Here is a 22,898-nt window from a genome sequence, read left to right as displayed (position 1 = left end):
AATGGACTCTGAAATCCCAATGGACCCAAGCTGTTCAGCCTCTGTCCTCCATTGTTCGCATCACCGATGCACTCCGTCTGTCTCTTCCCTGGTGGACCAATCAAGTCAACCTCCTACAGGGTTTGCCTTTTCTTCCACCAGATCCTCAGCTAATCCTCACCACCGACGCTTCCAACATCGGTTGGGGAGCCCATGTAAACAATCTACAAACTCAAGGATTCTGGTCACCAGAGGAAACCAAACACCAGATAAATTTCCTGGAGCTGCGAGCGATCCGCTACGCTCTCAGGACTTTTCAAGATTGCCTCTCGAATCACACAATCTTAATTCAGACGGACAACCAGGTGGCCATGTGGTACATCAACAAGCAGGGAGGCACAGGCTCCTTCCTTCTGTGTCAGGAAGCTGCGCAGATTTGGGCAGAAGCCCTCTCCCGCTCCATGTACCTCAGGGCCACCTACCTGCCGGGAGTAGACAATGTATTGGCAGACAGGCTGAGCCGTGTCTTCCAACCACACGAATGGTCTCTCAATCCTTTGGTAGCGACCTCTCTGTTTCACAAGTGGGGTTATCCCCACATAGACCTCTTTGCGTCCCCTCAGAACCACAAAGTGGACAATTACTGCTCTCTCATTCGGACTCAGCACTCTCGGCCCAGGGATGCATTCTCTCTCACCTGGACAACCGGTCTGTTCTATGCATTCCCTCCACTTCCTCTTCTGTCAAAGACTCTCGTGAAGCTGCGTCAGGACAGGGGAACCATGATCCTCATAGCGCCGCACTGGCCACGCCAAGTGTGGTTTCCCATACTCCGGGATCTCTCCATCCGCAGGCACATTCCCCTGGGAAAGGACCCGCATCTGCTCACTCAAAACGACGGATGCCTCCTCCATCCCAACCTCCAAGCCTTGTCCCTGACGGCATGGATGTTGAAAGGTTAGTCCTTCAACCATTCAACCTTTCAGATTCAGTTTCTCGTGTCCTGATAGCTTCATGGAAGCCTTCCACAAGGAAATCTTACTCATACAAATGGAAACGGTACACATCATGGTGCACTTCTCAGTCCCTTGATCCCCTTTCCTGTCCAATCTCTAAATTCTTGGACTATTTATGGCATCTATCAGAATCAGGTCTAAAGACCTCTTCCATTAGAATGCATGTTAGTGCGGTAGCCGCTTTCCATAAAGGTATCGGGGGTGTCCCTATCTCAGTACAACCCCTGGTAACCCGTTTTCTTAAAGGCTTGCTCCATTTGAAGCCACCTTTACGTCCTCCGGCCCCATCTTGGGACCTTAATCTGGTTCTTGGTCGCCTTATGAAACCACCTTTTGAACCTCTGCACTCCCGTGACCTAAAATATCTCACATGGAAAGTGTTATTCCTTTTGGCTATCACTTCAGCTCGCAGGGTTAGTGAATTACAGGCCCTAGTTACCTATCCGCCTTACACTAAACTCCTGCAGGACCGGGCGGTACTCCGCACTCACCCTAAATTTTTACCTAAGGTAGTTTCGGAGTTTCATATCAATCAATCCATCATACTACCTATCTTCTTTCCCAGGCCCCACTCCAACTCAGGGGAACAGACTCTGCATACCCTAGACTGTAAACGAGCTCTAGCTTTTTATCTAGACCGTACAGTTTCTCACAAGAAGAGCACTCAATTATTTGTCTCTTTCCATCCTAACAAGTTAGGACAACCTGTGGGTAAGCAGGCTCTTTCCTCCTGGTTAGCGGACTGCATTTCCTTCTGCTATCAGCAAGCTGGCATTCCTTTCCAGGACCGTGTTAAGGCACACTCTGTGAGGGCCATGGCAACTTCAGTAGCACACCTTCGATCGGTGCCGCTTCCTGACATCTGCAAAGCTGCAACCTGGAGTTCCCTCCATACCTTTGCAGCCCACTATTGTTTGGATAAAGCTGGACGACAAGATTCCATCTTCGGCCAATCTGTCTTGCGTAACCTTTTTCCAACTTGATGTACCAACACCCTTCCACCTCCCGGTTGGGTGCGGATGCCCTTCACCAAATTCCACCCCAGTTGTTGTGCCTGTTGCACACCGTTGGGTACATTTGGTGCAAGTCAGGACATCCTCAGCTCGGTACTCACCCATTTGTGAGGACAACCATCCTGCTTGTCCTGTGAGAAAGCAAATGTTGCTTACCTGATGTAACAGGTGTTCTCACAGGACAGCAGGATGTTAGTCCTCACGAAACCCGCCCGCCACCCCGCGGTGTTGGGTTCATTTATTTTATTTTTCGGCACTGCCTGTAGCTTTGAAAACAAGACTGAAAGGAGACCCCTGCTGGCTGCAGGGTTAGTGCCGTGCTGGGCATGCCCAGTAGGGGCCAGTCAAAGTTCCTGAAACTTTGACAGAAGTTTTCCGTGGTTGGGCTCCATCCTCGATGTCACCCATTTGTGAGGACTAACATCCTGCTGTCCTGTGAGAACACCTGTTACATCAGGTAAGCATCATTTGCTTTTTCACTCAGGGTAAATTAAGGTCATAAGACAGTTGTTTTGAGTTGTGAGATGAGAAATATTCCAGCAGGTCCCACATCTTAAAGCCGCCATTGCAAAGGAGCCAGAAATGTTTTTTTGCTTAAAATAAATACAGTGGTGGAGACCAAGATAGCCGCTGAGCTCTGAGGTCGTGAGGGCTGCGCTCCCGGGAGAAGGAGATTTCTAAGACTAGCGATTCCAAATAATTACCTTTACGGAAATATAATGCCGCATTCAAAGAGGAAGGCTCGCGTTCGTGACATTACTTCAACTCCTGAGCATTTTCTTCAACCGAGGATTGATGTAGCCTTCACGAGGACGCCGGTACCAAACCCGGAAGCTATGGTTGCTGGGGCAGACAGAGAGCAGCTGCCGAGCCCCTTGACCTCGGAGATCTCGTTGAGCCCGGGATATCCAACACTGCCGGAGCCACCAGGGAAACGCTCAGCGAATGCAGAGGCACCTGGGCACTTCCCCTTAATGCCGAGCGGTTTCCAGAGAGGGGTGGAAGGAATACCCTCGGAGAACCTGCATTTAACGGGTTCCAGGAATCACTGGGAGATGGCACAGCATCGCCCGGAACATCAAAAAAATGGCGAAGGACTCCTGGAGGTAGGAAGCAAGCTGGAAAACCTAACCCCACTTACCACCTCAGTTCTAGCACCCTCGTTGGAAGAAATTAAAAATATTCTAATTACCATGCAGAAATCTATAACTTCCTTAACATTAACTGTACAAGAGGCAATGTTAAAGACACAGAAAGTGGAGGAAACGCTGACTTCGGTGGAAGGAAAAATGGTAACTTTGGAAGGGAAAGTTAGGAAAATTGAAGAGGTCCAATTAAACCTTATAAAATCTGAAAAAATGGTGGAAAATAAAATAGAATTCTTTGAAAATCAAGTAAAAAGAGCGAACTTAAGATTTCTTAACTTTCCCAAAACTAAACTGCAATCACCTGTAGATTTATTAAAAAGTTACTTTATAAATATTTTGAAGTACCCGACAGAAAAGATTCCAGTTATAATCTCTACTTACTGTCTTACACAGCGAAACCCTATTGGGAACAACAACATCAGTCAAGAAAAAAGAGAAGAAGAATCGCTAGATTTAACGGATTTTTTGGAAAAATCCTTCGAAATGGAGATAAATTTGAGAGCAACGTTATTGGTCCAATTTTCCTCAAAAATGGACAGAGATGGTGTATTAAAGCACTATTTCAGGTTTCAAAAATTAAAATTTTTCGGACAGTGCATTCAGATTTTCCCAGACATTGCTAGATTGTCTCAGTTAAAACGTAAAAAATTTCTGGAAATGAGGGGCGAGGTGGTGGGAAGGGGGGCACGATTTGTGTTACGGTTCCCGTGTCGTTGCTTTATTTATTATGGGAATGCTAAATATATTTTTGCTGAACCAACACAGCTACGTAGCTATTTAGATGGACCATCTTGTACCTAAATATATCCAGGAGGGTTGGAAAGAATAATAAGGATATTGGTTAACCTCAAGTATCAGCATTTTGAATTTCAATTATGTTTTGATTACCTTTGATCTGCTTAATATAATCTTGGTCTCCCTTATTTCTTAAAAAATTTGCAATGTGCCCCTAACCAGGAAGTTGTATTTTCTATAGCAGTAAAGCGAGGTATTTTCTTTGTATTAATATTTTACTTTTCTGGGATATGGAGAATGCATTGAAATATTTACTTGTATTGTAATTAAAAAATTAATAAAGCATAAATTAAAATAAATAAATAAATAAATAAATAAATACAGTGGTTACCAATGCATAGTGCTGATAGGCTCCTCGTTCCTCATAAAACTGAAGCAGAATTGGGCAGATACATCTGAGAAATGCTGATGTTCAGTTTGTCCTAACCACAAGCAATAGAAATGGTAGATATAGCATAAATAAAAAAAAAGAAGAATCTTTCCTGTTCTCTTGGGGGTTACAGGTTCTGCTTGCAGTTTCTGCGTTTGAGTATTCAGCTGGAAATACTGTATAGAAATTACATAAGAGAGATCCTGATGTTTTACAACTGTGCAAGATTTTAGTGGAGAAACAGTGTTGACCTCTTGACCTAGAGAGAGAGAGATGACAAAGTTGGAGAAAGTACAGTGACGAGCGAGAAAGCATAATATTCCATGTGGGGAAGTGCCAGGGCATTTTAGCCATGTTTGCCCTGGAAAGGAAAAACAAAGAGAGAACGAAGCCAATATTCGGTAGGCCGTTGGACAAGTTATCCAGCTTACGCGTCTAGCCCTGCCCACAGAACGGCGCTGGAGGCACTGGGAATGGGGCGGAGGGTCCCTTGCTCCTGGCATTAAAAACGAACGTATTGGGGAGGCTCGGGAGAAGGGAGGGAGGGAGAAATCCGTGCAGTTTATAATCCTTGCGGGTGGGTGGGAGGGAAGGTAGGGGAGCGAGCTGCTCTTTTCCTTTATTGTAAAAAAAAAAAAAAAAAGAGACCCGGGGCCTCTATTTGATTGAGGTTTTTTTTTTTTTTTGGGGGGGGGGGGTGGGTAAGAAGAACCTAAGCCCGACACGGCCTTCGTAAGATATTTTGGGGGTGGGGTGGGAGGGGATTGAACTGCAGTCATCTGTTATTTACTTGATTTTGCTTCCTAATGACAGCGCTGCCTAGCCCAATATCTTTTAAAGATGATCCGGTGAAGTAGCATGTTATCCAGCTAAATTATAGTTATCTGTCTATAATTTATCCGGATAAGTGATGGAATGAGTTATCCATCTAAATGGCTTTTGAATATCGGCCTAAATATGATTGCCATTTGTAAAGACTGCCCAGTCTTGTCCATTGAGTCTTGGAAAACCTTTTTTTTTTTTTTTTTTTTTGAGCTTCTTAAAACTGCAGAACAGATGGCCATTGAGAGTTCTGGCCAGTTTTCAAATGCATTTGGAGAAAAGATTGAATGAGGGCTGTACTGTACCTAATAGATCAGTGTGTAAGTTGTTAGTTTGCATTAGTTGAATAATATATTTACATTGGGTAATATGGTGGGAAAGAGGAATTCAAGCTGCAAGAAATGAAAGGATCTTTTTACAGGTCAGGTTATAGAATCCTAGGCCTAGCCAGGGCTGCTTCTGCAGCAAGGTCGGGCAGATAAAGACCCAACTGACTCATCTGGTCTGCCGTTAATTTATTTTTGGGTTTTAGTTCTCCTTTTTATCAGGGGGTGAATGCATGGCAGAGGTGAAGCACTCAAGCTCAAGTGGTGGACAATGATCTGTTTTAATGTCGAGCAGCTAAGTGCATGGGAGGTGTGGCTTTTTTTTTTTCTGTCTTGTTGATTTCAGCTGATATGTCTGAAGTATTACACTTCTATTGGGGGGTCGTGTGGGGCTTGATGAGAGGATAGTTTTTATTTGTAATCCACTTTAAGCAGATTTTCTTTGGAATAACGGAATGTAAGCATTTAAATTAAATCTAAAAGTGGATGATTTCATGAGTAGAATGGGTTATAGTGGATATGTTAATCTAGAGGTCCGTATTCAGCTTCTGTTTGGCTCTGCTAGTTAGCCAATTAAACTTGTCAAGCTGCTAGTGTTGTATATTCAGCGGCGATACCCAGGTATCTTAAAGCTAGCCAAATAAGATTATCCAGCTAACTTTAGGACAGAGCTGCAGCACGACCAGAGTAAGCCGGGTAAGTGATCCAGCTAACTCAGCTCCTCCACAGAATGCCTCTGGACCACCCTTAGAACACTCCTCAATTCTTAGTTATCTGGTTAAATGCGTTTGAATATGGATCTCATAGTGCATTACTGAGCCAGAGCGGTTGCAATAGACAACTGGAAGGTTTCCAAATAAAAAAGGCTAACCTTAACTGCTAACTGCAGGTGCTGATTTGATGGAGACCGATCCTGGCTGTGTTAATGCTGAATTAGTGATAGAGATTCAAAATGGAAATTGTTGTAAGCTTAACTCGCACCAATGGCTGCTGAATGTGAAGCTCTACTTGCAAATGCCTTATAACATCCATGACCCGGTGGTTTTGCCTCAATTTGTTGTTGCTCGTATCTGGTTCCAGGGGATGCCAACATCCAGATTGCAAGCATATCGGAGGAACTGGCGAAGAAGACTGAAGATGCTGCTCGGCAGCAGGAAGAGATCACGCATCTTCTCTCTCAGATAGTGGATCTGCAGAAAAAGGCTAAAGCTGTAAGAAGAGTTTCGGCTTAGTCTATCTGCGTTTAAGGGGAGAAGCTACGAATGCATCTTAATTATAAGCAGTATTCCCAGAAAGAAAAAACTCATTTTTGGTTCAGTGTCATGATATCTACCTGGCAGCCTATGCTATACCTGATGCACATCTGAGTTCAGAGGGAAAGCATATTGGTGACTAGATAATTAGCTTGCTGGAAACTGCCCCAAATACCTCCAATTTATCTGAGTAAGGTTTATCCAGCTAAATGCTTGGCTGATTATATTGATGGCGGTTGGTAAAGCAGGAAATCCAAGTCCCGCGGTTTGTCCTCTTAATCCTGAACTTAGCTGGTCAAACTGCTCTGAATGTGGACCTGATTTCATTTTTCTCAGAGACACAAAATGAGAGAGAGCCTTTTGTAAATAGGACCCTCAGGAACATAGGACATGATGGCAGATAAAGGCCAAATGATCTGTCAGGCCTGCCCAGGTAATTTATTTTCAAGGTCAATTTTCAGAAGATGTGGGTGCCAAACTTTTAGAATTAGGATCATAAATTGACACGTTTGAAAATTTACTGGGGCTAATTCCCTAAAAAAGTGGGTGGCTGCAGGGGTGGGGTTAGGACTGGGAAAATAGGAGCTTAGCACTGATTTTCAGCACCAGGCACCTAACTTTGAAGCCTGAATCTAGGCCAATGAATACCAGGCCTGAGTTTCAGCCCCTAAATTTAAGCCTTTTTCAGCTAGGCCCCTAAGTTTGACCAAATACAGGATCCAAACTTTGGGGCTTAGATTTGGAAGCTCAGCTTTTTTGAATATCGGCCCCTTATTTTCATGTTTTAGTACGCAGTTGAAAATGAAGAACTTGTTCAACATTTGGGAGCAGCTAAAGATGCTCAGCGGCAGCTCACAGCAGAGGTAAATGTATTCTTAATATTTAATGTTTCTTTCCAAGTTTCTCTCTTTTAGACCAGGATACATAGTTAAAACTTGCATGCATGCCAGCTCTTTAAGCCAGCGGTTCTCAAGCGGTGTGTCGCCAAGAACACGCAGGTGTGTCACCACACTTCCCGGTCCCCTGCTGACCCAGCTGCTCCCCCTATCCAAGCGAAATAGGTCCTCTGCCCGGGCTTAAAATGCTGATAGCCCGGGCGGAAAGCGGCAGGACAGCTGGAGTCAGCGGTACCGGCATGCTCTCTTCTTCCCGTGCCCCGGAAGAGGAAGGTGGTGAGCAGCGGATGCATGCATGGGAAGAAGAGACCATGCTAGTGTGGGCAGCATCGGCCCAAAGAAAAAGAGAGGCACGGCCTGAAGGATTAGCAGCGCAGCTTGGAGTAAAATGAGGAACAACGTCAACTCCCCACAGCCGATGGGACTCTTTTCTCCGCGAGGGCTGAAAATGAAGGTGGTTGCTGCTGCCTTTAGGGTTGGGAGGTTGCTTCTTCCGCTAGTTCCGTGAGGGAGGGAGAGAGTGAGTGAATGAGCAAGCATGTGTGTTTCCTGTGTGAGTGTGTGACACATGTATGTGAATGATTGAGAGCCTGTATATGTGAAAGAGAGCCTGTGTGTGAGAGAGCATGAATGTAAGTGTATAACTGAGAACCTGTTATGTGTAAGTTTGTGATTGGAAACTTGTTTGTGTGAAAGAGTATGTGTGTGTGTGATTGAGATCCTGCGTGTGAGAGAGAGATCATATGTATGTATGATCACACCTAACTTTTTGTTGGCAATTATTCATATCGATTGTATATCAATTGTATATAAGACTTCTATCCCATTTCTTTCTCTCATACCCAGCTTTTCTCTTTTCCAATTGTGTTTTATAAAATTCATTCTATTTATTTATAGACTTATAAATTCAGTGAGATAACAATTTGCTTTGTACCACTATTTTATTTTTCCCTTTCATTGTTCCACTATTCTCTCCCCTCCCCCCCGTTAACAAGTCTATTGTAAAGCACTATTGCATATGTTCGTTAACAAGTTTATTGTAAAGTTTATTGTTTATTGTAAAGCACTGTTGCACATGTTCGTTCTAGTTGGCACAGCTGCAATGTTTCTGTTAATTGTGAACCGATGTGAGGTTACTAAACAAATGTCGGTATATAAAAACTGCAAACAAATAAATAAATTAAGAGCCTGTGTGTATAAGAAAGAGAGAGAGCATGTGTGTCTGTGTGTGACTGAGAGCTGGTTTAGGTGAGGGAGCACGTGAGTATGTGATTGAGAGCCTGTGTGTAAATGAGAGAAAGAGAGAAAGCATGTTTGTAAGCATGTGAATGAGAGTCTGTGTGAGAGAAAAAGACAGCATGTATGTGTGTGATTGAAAGCCTGTGTGTAAGCATGAAAAAATAGACAGCATGTGTGTAAATGTGTAATTAAGAGCCTATATAAGTGAGAAAAAGCATGTGTATATGTGAGCGATTGAGAGCCAGTGTGAGAGGGAGAGGAGAAAGTTGCAAGTAAACCATCCCTCCTCCTGCTAATTTAAAACAATTTCAGGGCATGTGGATATCAAACGTTCCCAGGTATGTAGAGCAAAATATTTTGTGTATCCTTATTATTTTTCATTCCTGGGTCTTTGTGTCTGCTATTTTGAAATATTTTATTGGTATCTAGAAATTTTTTATGAGTTTTTAATTATTGAATATTCCATTCATTAGCTGTTTTGAAATAATCTGTTCTTTTTGTTAGTATGGTTTTACTGTTACTGATTTTATATTTCTTGATTTGTTTTATAAAGTTGGGTGATATTTCTTTTTTCCTTTGTTACACTGCATACAGACACTCTGGCTTGTTGCGGTTTCCAGTTCAATTTTTGTCTGCTTGCTTCTAGTTATGCGTTTTGTTCTATTTATTCTTTGTTAGGTGAGGGTCAGCACATGTGATTCAGGTGAGGTTTTCTGCTGGCCTGTAGTTTCTGTGTAGGGCTCTATAGCAGCCTTGCTTGGTCAGTTTTCCTAATAGGAGATGTATTGGTGTCTTAAGACTTGGTGTATTATTTTGTGTTGCCTTTTCTTAGGTAAGGTGGTTACTGTTTAAGTGCTGGAAATTGATGCTGTTTTGGTGTGGGATGTTTACTATTTATGCAATTTCTGTTCAGATACAATATGTATCTTTTCTTTGTGTCATTCTTAATAAAAATAATACTGGACCTTTATGTTTTATTTCCGCCATGAATTGTAATGAGCAGTGTGTGTCACACATGTGAGCGTGGTCTGTCAGGTGGGTCACGATGAGAAAAAGGTTGAGAACCACTTCTATAAGCAATACTTAACCTCTGGTCTTTCTCGGTTGCCCATCTAGCTTTTTTTGACCTTATTGCTTTAAAAAAAAAAAAAATGCAGAATGTGAATAAAGGCACAGAGGTCAGTATTCAGGGGGGCCGGAACGGGGTGTAAAGCTACCCAAACAGCTTTACCCGGCTCTTGAGTGGAACATAACCAGATAAGTCTTCCTGGGTACACTTTTGCTTCTAAAGTTATCCAGGTTACTTTAGGACAGATATTTTTCCACATTTACTGGGGAGCACTGAATATCTCAGCACTCACTAGCTAAATTTAATCCCGGCCCTGGAGTGCCTCCATGACTGCCTCTTTTTATCCAGCTAAATTATGAGTTGCTAATGAGTTCCAGAACATGAGGGAGAGGGAGAAATAGTCAAATCTCAGGTCGTCCTGCTAACTCCAAAACGTTACCTGGACAAAACTGTTGAATATCAACCTCATAGTAGCACAGGTATGCACCAGATTGGCCCACCTACTCTGCCTAGTTGAGGGTTGGGCATTTTGCGTAGATGCATGTATGAGTTCCCTCATGCAACGCAACAACAACTCCCTCCTCCCAGTTCTTTTACCCGACCTCTCAACCCTTTTCCTAAGAAAGGGACTTGAGTTTTAACTCTTGAGACTTCTTTGCTTACATAAGCAACTTTCTGAATAAACCGGCGTGCTTGGAAAATGACACAAAGGATTATTTTTCTGCCTGTTTCTCTGACTTCCCACTAACAAGTGAATGTTGTTCATTAGCTGTGAGGCAGTAGTTTATCATGTAAATACGGTTTTAAAAAGAAAAAAATAAATGCCTTCATGGTATTCATAGACTTGTCTGTGTACTGGACTCCTTCTTTTTGTATGTTCCAGCTGCGGGAACTTGAGGACAAATATGCAGAATGCATGGAGATGCTTCACGAGGCACAGGAAGAGCTGAAGAACCTCCGGAACAAGACCATGCCCAATGCCATTTCCCGGCGCTACCACTCCCTGGGCCTCTTCCCCATGGTAAGAAGGTTCACATTAATTGCTGAGCAACTGCCCGGGAAGATTTTCTTATTTTACCAGTGTTTTGCTGTGTGCGCCCCATCCCATTTCTCAGTGTAAGCTTTCTTTTGGTTTCTTAATGTACGCTTCGTAAGCAGCTGGAAGCTGCGTGTGTACAGCGGTGTAAGGACAATGAAATCCTGGCGTTGCCTATTTGTGTCTCCTTTACTAACTCCAAGGCATGTTTGCTAGGCTTATCAAAAACATATTGATATTCATTTACTGTGCTGTGGAAATGAAATATTGTAGGCAGATTTGTAGTGTTCTTTTGTGAGCTGAGATCAAAACAAGCAAGTGCCAAAGAAGTCTCATTCTCCGAGGAAAAGCAGGATGGTAGTCTTCACATATGGGTGACATCATCAGATGAAGCCCCGATGCGGAAAACGTATGTCAAAGTTTCTAGAACTTTGACTAGGCACACTGAGCATGCCCAGCATGCCGTGTACCATTATTTATTTATTTATTATTTAAAAGTTTTTATATACCGCTCAATGGATAGATATATATCCATCTAGGCGGTTTACACATAGATAAAAACATACACAAATTAAAATTAAAATGCATCCACGCTTGGGCTCTCTTCAGTCTCTTCTTTTCCACGGAGCTGTAAGCCTCGCGGTGTGATGGAGTTCACTTTGGCTATTTTTAGCCTTGTGGAAAACCTTGTTGCTCTTCATGTTGTCACAGTTTTTTTCCTTTATTTCCGTTGCCGGGTCCCTCTCGGTACATTCCCATAGAATCTCTATAGTCAGGGTTTTTGGCCTTTTGGGTAAGTTTCCTTTTGCGGTCGATTCCCCTCATGGTGGCGGTGTTTTGGTGCCCACCGGCCATTGCCGCCTGCTGCCATTACTTTCAACTTTGTGGCCTTTTTGTTTTGCACCTTCATGGCCATGTCTGTTTTTTGCTGATTCCCCCAGTGCCCGAGGACCATGTCTATCACTGATCCTCTTTAGGTATGTATCCTCTGCCTGGGGGCATCGAATGATGTCTGGAGTTGCTGCTTATGTGCCCAGATGACCCCTGAAGGACATCATCTTCAACTCGACAAGATGGATCAGCTCTTTGGGTCAAGGAAGTCTGAGCCATTGGCCTCGGCAACATCAGCGCCGAGAGACCTCAGAGCTGCACCGATGGATACCACGCCATTGACATCAGCGGGACTGTCAGTTCTGTTGATGCTGCAGATAGGGTCTCCAGAGACAGACAATTGTCGATCTCCTTCAGGCGGAGGATGTCGGGTTCATCATCTTTGACCTTGACAGTAGGGAAAGACCAGGCCGAGCATCGAGGGATGCCTAAGAAGCATGGCACCGGTCCCCATTGATACTGGGTGCAGGGATGCACCGGCTTTTCCTGCGATACCCCCGAAGCAAACCCGCGGCAAGGAAAGACCATCCTCTATCAATGCTGGGGGACTGCAACGATCTCCACCAGTCTTGCTGCCAGTCGCCGATTCCCCTTGCGAGTCCAAAGAAGATCTGACCACCCCTCCTTCCTCCCATTCAGTGTTGGCAACATGTGAGGAGGAGCTGGAGCACAGAGTCCAGCTGTTGATGGAACAGGCACTGTAGGACCTCGGACCTTTGGTACTGATGGCAATGGACCTGGTGCTGCCCATCCTTGTACCGCTTCTGGAGAAGCTGAACTTGCTCATTGGTGTGTTACCAACACAGCTGGTGCTGGTTCCTGGGACAGCATTGGTGCCTAGCAGGGAACCGAGGCCTCCCCCTACCGATATGGTTGTCGATGCCGGTTTCTCCAAGGAAGAAGCTCCACTGAGGCTGGCAGAGATGCCGAGGCCGTAGCCCCCTATCCAGTTCTACTGATGCCTGCAGCTCTGGATGAAGGCCAAGCACCTAGGGTCCCATCCCCTGCAGCATACAGTGAAAAAGAGGGTCTCTATGACCCTTAGGGGTATAATACCTTAGTACTCCTCAGAGGACTCGGATGGTCTCCAGTCAAACTCTTCTTCTCAGATGAATAAAGGAAGTGCTCATCTGAGGACTTGACCTTTACAGGATTTGCAAGGGTGATGGCAGAGGGCATCCCATTTCAACTTTTGACAAAGGAGGATGCCAGGCACAAAATGCTTGAGATCCTCCAGTTCGTGGAGCCTCCTAAGGAATTTGTGGCGGTCCCAGTACACTAAATCCTTAAGGAGTTGCTGCTGAGGATATGGGAATACCCCTCACAGTGCCTCCCATTAACAAGAAAGCTGCCAGATTCGATAAGCTTCAACTGCCTCATCAGTCAGTGGTGGTCGAATCCATTCTCAAGAGGGTTAAGCGCCCTCAGACCTATTCCTTGGTGCCCTGGGGAAGGACCATAGAGCGATGAAAGCTCTTGGGAAGAAGGTGCTCCAAGGCACCAAGCTTGTTGCCTGCATTGCTGCCTACCAGCTCTACATGAGCCAGTACTTGTGGGACATCAGGAAGCAGGTGCAGGAGGTGGCTGAGCAGTTGCCTCAACAGCAGCAAGACACTCTCATGTCACTGGTGAATAAGGGTCTGGAGTGTGTAAAACACAAGGTCTGTGCGACCTACGATGTGTTCAAAATGGCATTGAGAGCCTCTGCAGCAGGAATCGGTTCCCGCAGAATGGCATGGCTGCAAGCCTCAGATCTTTGATTGGAGGTGTAGGAACAACTCACAGACGTGCTGTGTTCTGGAGAGAATCTTTTCGGAGATAGGGTGAGGGATGCTGTGGCACAACTTTGGAATGCAGGGTTTGGTGAGAGAGGTAATGGTGGTGGGACCACTTGGCAAAAGTAATCATAGCATGATCATATTTAAACTAATAACTGGATGGGGGACAATAAGTAAATCTACAGCTCTGACATTAAACTTTCAAAAGGGAAACTTTGATAAAATGAGGAAAATAGAAAAAACTGAAAGGTGAAGCTGCAAAGGTTAAAAGTGTTCAACAGGCATGGACATTGTTTAAAAATACCGCAGGAAGTGCAGTGTGTGTCATGCTACTTTGATCTGCTGTATGATGTAAGAAGCTACACGATGCTTCTGTCTCATTGATGATAAAACTGGATTTTAAAAGAAGGTAATGGAAGGCATGCTTGGTTATTTTGGTCGTGACCTAACTTCAGTACCAAAATGTATTCTCTGCTGTCTTGAGGAGCGTTATTGAAATAGCCATAGAAAAACATACAAAGCAGCCTGACCACAAACACGATGTGACAAAAGTGACCTCAAGGGCTTCCTTTTAGCAGCATGTCAACTGACTTATTCCCAGAACATATGAACTTTTGATTTAGAACTTGGCTTGAAATTATCAAACACGTGTTTTTCCTAGTGTTAGGCCCTTGCTTTGTTGACTTTCCTGAGCTGACATTGCTGTCTGATAGTATCCAACAATTGATTGACTGCTCCACAAGACACATCTTCAACATTGTCTTCCATTTCACTTCACAAGAGTCAATTCTGTTAAAAACAAGTGATACTTATTTAGTGAACCAAGCGAGTATTGCCAGATAGCAGTAGAGTAGCAACACTCAAAGAACCCAAAGGCCTCATTTTACAATGTGACTTTTGTTATCTCACATCCGCTTTCAGACAATCCAAATGTTGTGCTGTGTTTGAATATTTGGTTAATAAAATGTTTTACTTGCCTTGCACATGAAAAAAAAGATCATGTGGAATCAGATTGACCAATGGCCAACATGTTTCTGTTAACTTAAATTGCTTTGATTGCTGGAAGCAACTCCTTGAATCACGAAAATATACTATTTGCCTTCTAAAAAAGAAGAACATCAGACGCAAGACCAGCAAGCTCAACTTAACATCACAGAATTATTGGAACTGACACATGAAGAAACAGTTCTTGAGAGGGGAGTACTCTTTGTATCGTTTGCCTTCTTGTCTGAGAAGAATAACGTATTGAGGTTATTCGTTCGTAACAGATCAGCAGAATACTACGGTCAGAAAGTATGGCTTTTCCCCGATATCATGAGGTCAACGCAGGAGAGGAGGAAAAAATTCATACAAATGAGGGAAGAAGTGATGCCTATTTGTTCAAAGTTTGTTCTTCGTTATCCGTGTAAATGCATAGTCAAGTATTTAGACTCCGTATATATATTTTTTTTAACCTTCACAACTTCGTTTCTTTATTGATTCTCACCAGTTAACTGCGACATAGCCCAGTCGGAGCGTAATAGATGTGTTAGGTTTGGAATCGGCTACCTTTATTTCCTTTTTCTTGTTAACCTTGAAGTTTTTCGCTCTATAGAATTTCACCTATCCCCCAGTATATTGCTTAATATTTGGATGGTTACTGTTTAAAAATATTTCTTGGAATTGATTTTCTTTGAAGAATTGATATAACTATGTAACCTTTATTTTCAATCACAATGGTATATTTGTGTAAAATGTTAAAAATGCAATAAAAAAAATTGCTTTGATTGCTAAGTTTGCGGTCATATCTATTGGCTGGTGTAATGTTTGTTTATTTATATTTATGTGCTAGGATTCACTGGCAGCAGAAATCGAAGGATCAATGCGTAAAGAGCTGCATATGGAAGAGCCTGACTCTCCTGAACTGACGTATGCACTGTTTTCTCGGGTGAAAGTTTGGTATTGTTAGCTATTGTAATCGGAGATCAAAAGAGCTCAAAATTAATGTTTTCTCTTAGCTTCTCTCTCATATGTGTCCTTCCCCCATTTTCCTTCTTTTCTCTTATTTTAGCCTGGCTGTTTATCTGAAATAAAGTCTTGCTGTGGGGAGCTGAGTAAATTTGGGAAGTTATGTAAAAAAAAAAAAAAAAAAGGACAAAAGTTCCTGTTTAAGCTCTATGTGCAAAAGGAAAAACTACAAATGCTACAGTGCCTAAGGAGCCACTGAGCACTGACTATTAACACGAGATGTGAAGGACTGACAGAAGAAAGGCAGTTTTGATCTCCATCTTAAAAATACTTTGAAAACTGTAATCTGAAACAATGGCAAAGTGGGTCTTAATAGTTCTATCTTATACAACTGTATTTTTGGTCAAAGCAGTGCAAAACCATTGGACATACTGGGGCCAATTTTCAAAGGCTTGAGAAGCTCATAACTTTGGGAGTTAGACCCCTAAATTGGACCTTCTAAAAATTTACCTCATTAAGGATTCCCTGAGTACTGTGTAGGCTTACAGTATGAGAAGACATACTGTAAGTCTACACATACTGGGGTAGATTTTAAAAAAGGGCGCCCTCACGTACTTTTGTAGGCGCATCAGGCGCAAACAAAAGTACGCTGGATTTTAGTAGATACGCGCGTAGCCGCTAAAATCCTGGATCGGCGCGCACCGAGCCGCGCAGCCTACCTCCGTTCCCTCCGAATCGGAGGGAATTCGCTATCGCCCTCCCCTCACCTTCCCCTCCCTTCCTCTACCTAACCCATCCCCCCGGCCCTGTCTAAACCCCCCTTACCTTTATTGGGGGATTTACGCCTCCCGGAGGGAGAAGTAAATCCCCGCGCGCCAGCAGGCCGCTGGCGCGCCTAGACGCAACCTGGGGGCGGTTCCAGAGGGCGCGGCCACGCCCCCGGACCGCCCCCAAAACGCCACATCCCGCCCCGAAACCGCCGCGCCGATCGGCCCCGCCCCGACACGCCCCCCTCGGGAAAACCCCGGGACTTGCGCGAGTCCCGGGGCTCTGCGCGCGCCGGCAGGCCTATGTAAAATAGGCGCACCGGCGCGCAAGGCCCTGCTCGCGTAAATCTGGGCGGATTTACGCGAGCAGGGCTCTTAAAATCCGCCCCACTGGTTCTGGAATATTTTGACTGTGGATTACTTTATTTCTTTTATCTTTTTTTTTTTTTTTTGGCATGACTTTATTCATGGTTTATTTGCCCTGATTGCTGTATGTGTGTTTCAGCAGGACTCAGCAGCGGCGGATCTTTGAGACCGTGCGCAATGTCAACCAGGTGGTTAAGCAGAGATCCCTGGCCCCATCCCCCATGAACATCCCTGGCTCTAACCAGTCCTCGGCCGTCTCCAGCTGTGTCAGCACACCACGTTCCAGCTTCTATGGAGGTGATATCTCCAACATTGTTATAGACAACAAGACCAACAGCATCATCCTAGAAACTGATACGCTGGACACTGGGTGGGTGCATTTCTATGAAATGGTGGAAAAATAACATAAAAATGTACTCTTTTCTTTTTTCTTTTTTGTAATTATAAGACCAAAAAATACATGTTTTTGGTTCCAAAATATGAATACTGTCAATGCAGTGGCACAAGTCTGGATGTTTATTAAAGGATTCCAATGCATTGTTGAAGTGCCAAAGCCAACCATCCTTGGCTGTCATGCCCAGCAAATACTTTGCACACACTCTATTGTATGATATTGCTTACCAAGCCTGGACTGGTACTGAACATTCAACCCCAGGCTAGCACTGTATGTCTGCAGCGGCCAATAATTTCCACTTGACGTGGAATTCGTACATTTGTCACTGGTTTAGCTGAGATTCAATTTCACTTAAAATTTTATTTGGCTATCTGGTCTGTAAGGAAAGGGATTATGCTGACTAGCCAAATGTTAGCAGCTTTGATTTTCCCTCCTTCCCTCCCTTCCATTTCCATTTGCTGGTAAACAGGCAGCTGTTACTGTCAACTGACTGGCAGCTCCAAGTCGTTTGCTTCTCCTTTTCCCTGCCTCCGTCCTACACTGTAGGCCGCATTCATGCGGCACTGCCTGTCTGGAAGCTGGAGATGCAGAAAGCTTCAGGACTGGCATTTTCCTCTGTGGTTGAAAAGTGCTGCTGGCTAAATGGGCCTAGCAGCACCCCTCGTGCTTTTGCCAGCCCATCATTAAAAGTGCTTGCCCCAAACCACCCAATGTTTCAGCCCCTGGTTACTAATGCGCATCTGTGGTTAGTCATTCTGTCAAACACGGAGAGCAAGGCACATGAGACTGGGCTAACAGATTCTGTATGTCATCAGATTTTAGTGATAAAGCATCTGACGGTAAAGTTAGTAATGTATGTCGAGTGCCGGAGGCTTGGGAAGGGAGATGGGCACTGGGTTTAGAGAGAAACAAGAAGCCAGATTAAAGCAGGTGGAGGATCTCCTGCCATCTCAGCATGGAAGCTGCTTATTCAGCTTAGTGCCAGGGTCCTTAGCCTAGAGGCTGATGACCATACGTGAAAGTCCCAAAAATTCCTGTTCAGGGACTTTTGAGTACTGAGAGATACTGCTGGAAATGTGCCATCGGCAGATTTTGTAGCTTGTAAATTTCCTGAGGTAATTGAATTATCTGTAGTGGTCTAGGATTTGGGTTTTGCTTTGTGTTGTCTGCTTTTCCATTTTGCTCTTCCTGATTATAGCTGAGCTTTCTCCTTGTTGCTCAGTTTTATGGTTGGAGAATGAATAGTCATGGAGCGTAGAATATGTTATTCCAGTTACCAGCTGTAAATTGTCCTGCCATTAAGTCAAGTTTTTCAAATGTCCATTACTTCATGCTATCAATTAAGACACTGTGAGCGGATACACCGGATAGAAAGTACATTTGCATGCCCATGCAAGCACAATTGAGAAAGATGTATCCAGGCACTGCCAGACTTTTGCAGGCAGGACTTCTTCAGCACTGGCAAAAGGTTGAGAAATGGTAAGCGAAACATGGTGGTAGTTTTATGCATTTGATCTACTTTTCAAAGAGTTTAGCAATCATGTGATCATGGTTTTCTTGGCACAAGGCTGTGGTAGTTCACTTGGTTGTCCCATTTGGCCTCCCAACCAAAAAGCAGCCAGGCCTGACCCCGCTTAGTTTCCAGGGTTTGACAGATTCAGGCACTGTTGCTTATGTGAGCTTATAAATTTGTTTCTTTACGAGTGCACTGCCAAGACACAATAAAGTAACTTGAAGGCTACTCCGGGATTTGCTCAGGAATTCTTACCACAGTGAGGTCTGTAAAAGTGTAACTAATTGACCATGGTAGTATTTGGAGTCTCCTCAGCTGCAGTTGGGCTTCTACTTTTAGTGGCACTTTGGGTGTCCTGTTGCAGTGAACTGTTGATTTTTGCCGCCGTTAACAAATGTACCAGCTGTATTTCCATGTTTTCAAAGCTGTCCAACTAAATTTGTAGCTATGCATGTTGCTTCATGGTGCACGTCTTTAAAAAAAAAACAAAAACAAAGGGAGTATTAAGGCTGCTCAATATTAGCAAAGCTGGAACATTCTTTAAAAGCAAGCCACTTTGTGTTTGATGTTTTCAGCGACTGTGAGAAGAGCAAGAAGCCTGGCACGCCAGGCACACCTGGCTCTAGTGACCTGGAGATGGCCCTCCGAAGGCTGTCTCTCCGGCGAGAGAACTACCTGTCGGAGAGGAAGTTCTTTGAGGACGAGCAGGAGAGGAAGCTGCGTTACCTGGCTGAAAAGGGAGAGTTCCACAGCGGGTCCATAACACCGACGGAGAGCATCATGTCGCTCGGGACTCACTCCAGGATATCGGAGTTCACAGGGTTTTCAGGAATGTCCATCAGCAGTCGCTCGTACCTGCCGGAGAAGTTGCAGATCGTGAAGCCCCTTGAAGGTGATAATAAAGGGCCTCGGCCTTTCTCTGTTCTTCTTAGTGATGCACTGTGGTCTCTGCTGCACCACCAGAAGTCAGGGAACCTCTGTAACACACACTCCTTTTACTTTAAAGACAGCCTGCCGCGTTGCTGGTTTGAACTAATCTGACCATAACTATTATGGCCTAAGCATTGTAGATGAGTATGCTGCTGTATCGTAGTTCCTTCCTCTCATAACATGGGCTAATTTACAAAATGAATGTAGATCAGAAGTAACACACGCAGCTCGACACAGCTATTTATACCTGTATGGAGAAAAGCAATCAACATTCTGCCATCTTAAGGGGGTAATTCTGTAACATTGCCCATAAGTTAGCTGACAAATATGCACGTGAATTACACCAGTTTTCAAAGTGAACTCACTTGCATAAGTTCACTTTGTAAATTGTCCCAGCAAAACTGCGCGCACACGTTTACACCTATTTGGTGTGAATAGTTTTGCCAAGAGAATTTCTGTGCGTGCTTTTTAAAATGAAAACACGTGGCTATGTCCCAGCCTTGCCCAGACTTCAATCCCTGGAACGCCTTTCCCCCCATGCGCTAAAGTGCATGTGCATGGAAGTGTGTTTGCATGTAATTTTATGAGTGTGTTAGTCGCACAGTTTTTTTAAAAGTCAATTTCAGCGGGCAAAGCACTAGTTTACCCTGGAAAAATAACCTGCCTGAAAATGTCCCCCCTCAAATGCGGCTGCAAATGTGTGTGCCTTTCATAGCGTGTGTGCTTTTTTGCAGAGACCTTCCTGTGAGCGTGCTTAGGTCAGGGAGGAGCATGGCGCATGTATAGGAAGTTTCCAAATGCATGCACGCTAGTTTGCACCCCCCTCCCCCCCCCCCACGGATTTGACTACCTAGATGAGTAGCAAGTGCGTAGTGTGTGGGGACGTTCAACACCAGTGCTGTGTGCCTTCTCATTTTCAAAGGGAATTGTTTCAGTATACACAGGGATAATAGTGCTGGCGTGAGCCTGGCCAGTGTATTCAGCATGGCAAGACCTCACCCATCACTTTCATAGCTACAAATGTTGGAGTCCTTCCCTTGACTGGTTTTATTCAAGAACCCCCCAGCTTTATGCAGCAAAGGTATGGTGGCGACAAAAAGTTCTGTCTTCTGTTATCGTATGAAGGCTTGATGTATAAAGGAAGCATCACTGAGCGTGAGGATCTTCTACAGCAGTGGGCATTTCCCTGTGATCTTGCATGTTGCTGTCCATGCATTACTGCTGCATGAGTTGCAGGGAAGCCTCTGTTTTGTTTAGTGGTCTGCACTGAGTCTTGCACCATTACTGGAGGCATCTCCTCGCTCGGCCATTATAGTTTTCACAGATGTGCAGTACTAGCTGCCTTTTGAATTCTCCCTCTGAGTTTGAATGGCATTTCATGTGACCTTCAAACGACATCTACTCAAATGGAACTCGGGTTAGCTCAGTGGCAGTGCCATGCAAGAGACTGGGGGTCCGATTCCTGAGCCCATCTTCTGTTCCTCTGGCAAGCCACAGCTTGGGAATGCTGCAGACGTATCATTCGCAGCCCCTGGAATGGGGGATAGGGGAAGGGGAGTCTTGGCCATTGCACAACGGCAACGTCTAGGGGCCAGACTCTGTGTGTGAGGTCATAGCAGAAGGAGGTTCTCCTGCACTCGGTGGGAGGTGAGGGGGACAGGCGTTCCTACAATGGGGAATAACTTTGAGGAGTTATAAATGAAGCTCGTGGCACAGTAGCCCAGTAGAGGCTGGGTCCAATTGAGCTCGAAGACAAAAGATCAGAAGGAAACTGCCATATCGGAAAGGAAAATACAGTTTGGATGTCAGATGATATGTGTTTGAATCTCAGTGGGGGAGAAAGTTTAAACAAGGACACACATATTTTAAGTTGAAAGCCTTTATATACACTTCAGAAGAGATGCTGTTCCCTCTTATAGGATTCTGTGGCATCACAGATTCTTTCTTCCATTATTTGTTTGATTTTTTTTTGAGATGCAACCCAATATATATTGTAAGGCTTTTGTATCATTCTCTGTTTTTCTTCAAACATTTAATCAGTTGGCAACTTTGTAATACGTTTTGTCATCTACTTGTGTTGATTTTCCACTTTCAATAAAATACTTCTGTCTTCCTAATCTTTTTCTACCTGTCTTTTTGGTTTTCTTACCACCTTTAATTTGTGGGGAAGGGCATATTGTTTTCCTAGGACTCATTTTTTATTTGCATCACTCAAATTTTGTCTCTTGTTTTTATCTCCACTTTTCAAATGTATACACTCTCAGGTGAAGTTTCAAAGAAGTTTCTCACGTAAATGTAACATACTATCGTAGCAATTTTCAAAAGCCATTTACCCGTGTAATGTGCATTTATGTGAGTAAAACCTATGGGACAATTCAATGGCATATATTGTAGCAATTTTCAAAAGCCCAGTTATACGGGTAAAGTGCATTTGCAAATGTAAAACCTAGTTTTATGCATGTAAATGCTTTTGAAAATCAGGCCCTATATTTTTAAACTGAACACAGGGGAAGTAATTTTCAAAAGGATTTACGCTTGTAAATGGTCTTTTGAAAATTGCTACTTTTATGTGCGTAACCCTTTGAGAAAGCATTCCATAGGGATGACTTTTCAAAAGATTCTATGTGTGTAAATAGGCCTTTGAAAATTGCTATGGTATATGCTACTTTTACGTGCATAACTTCTTCGAAAATTCCCTTCTTAGAGGTTATGTGTTTTTTGCATTAGTCCGCATGTGGCGCCTTCCTTTGTGCTAGCCAGACCTGCCAACCCTCGTTCTGTCAGCTTGATTAAGGGTGAATGGAAAAGGAAGAGAGATGCAGGGAACCAAACTGTTCTCTGAGTAACATCTGTAAACACTGTAGCAGCTGTACAATCTAAGATTCTTGGCCAAAAATTTCAGAACTTGCTCTGGTTCCCTTGTAGTGCATCTACTCTTGGGTAATAAATCAGAGCAAGTGATTCTTCAATTGGTGTTATGACGGTAGAAGTAATAATTATTATTGTAATACAGCCCTCTTGAGCTAGAAATTTGAACAGAGCTGTTCATTTTAATAATTTTTATCTAATGTTTGTTTGATATTGACCCAAATTATTGGTTATACTGTATCTGAACTTTGGTTGCCTTCATTGAAGAAGCAAATACCCAAATTAGAAAAAAAACAACCCAATACTAATGTTCCTGTATTATGGGTGCCTGATGTTAAATCTTATTATATCCTGTTACTTTTCTGCCTTGTTATGCTTTCTGATCAGAAGAGACAGATTCTATATTGCTTACTCCTCCACTATTGCCAGGTTATGAATGATACAGACCTTGTACTTGTCTTTTCTGTGTTTTATTTGAGAGC

At 43.8% G+C, this 22,898-nt stretch overlaps 1 protein-coding gene across 7 annotated transcripts in view; it reads left to right on the top strand.

The window, feature by feature from the left end:
• TRAK1 (trafficking kinesin protein 1) overlaps positions 1–22,898 on the top strand; it is a 250,356-nt gene that overhangs the window by 165,711 nt on the left and 61,747 nt on the right. For all 7 annotated transcript variants that reach the window (XM_029589678.1, XM_029589676.1, XM_029589674.1 and 4 more), the window contains 6 exons: positions 6,550–6,680; positions 7,511–7,585; positions 10,810–10,947; positions 15,463–15,539; positions 16,854–17,081; positions 19,194–19,510. In XM_029589678.1, coding sequence (XP_029445538.1) covers positions 6,550–6,680; positions 7,511–7,585; positions 10,810–10,947; positions 15,463–15,539; positions 16,854–17,081; positions 19,194–19,510 — 966 coding nt within the window. The remainder of the gene's footprint in view (positions 1–6,549; positions 6,681–7,510; positions 7,586–10,809; positions 10,948–15,462; positions 15,540–16,853; positions 17,082–19,193; positions 19,511–22,898) is intronic.

Source organism: Rhinatrema bivittatum, chromosome 2, assembly GCF_901001135.1.
Source record: "Rhinatrema bivittatum chromosome 2, aRhiBiv1.1, whole genome shotgun sequence".
Taxonomy (NCBI): domain Eukaryota; kingdom Metazoa; phylum Chordata; class Amphibia; order Gymnophiona; family Rhinatrematidae; genus Rhinatrema; species Rhinatrema bivittatum.
This window is presented reverse-complemented; position numbering and strand designations above follow the sequence as displayed.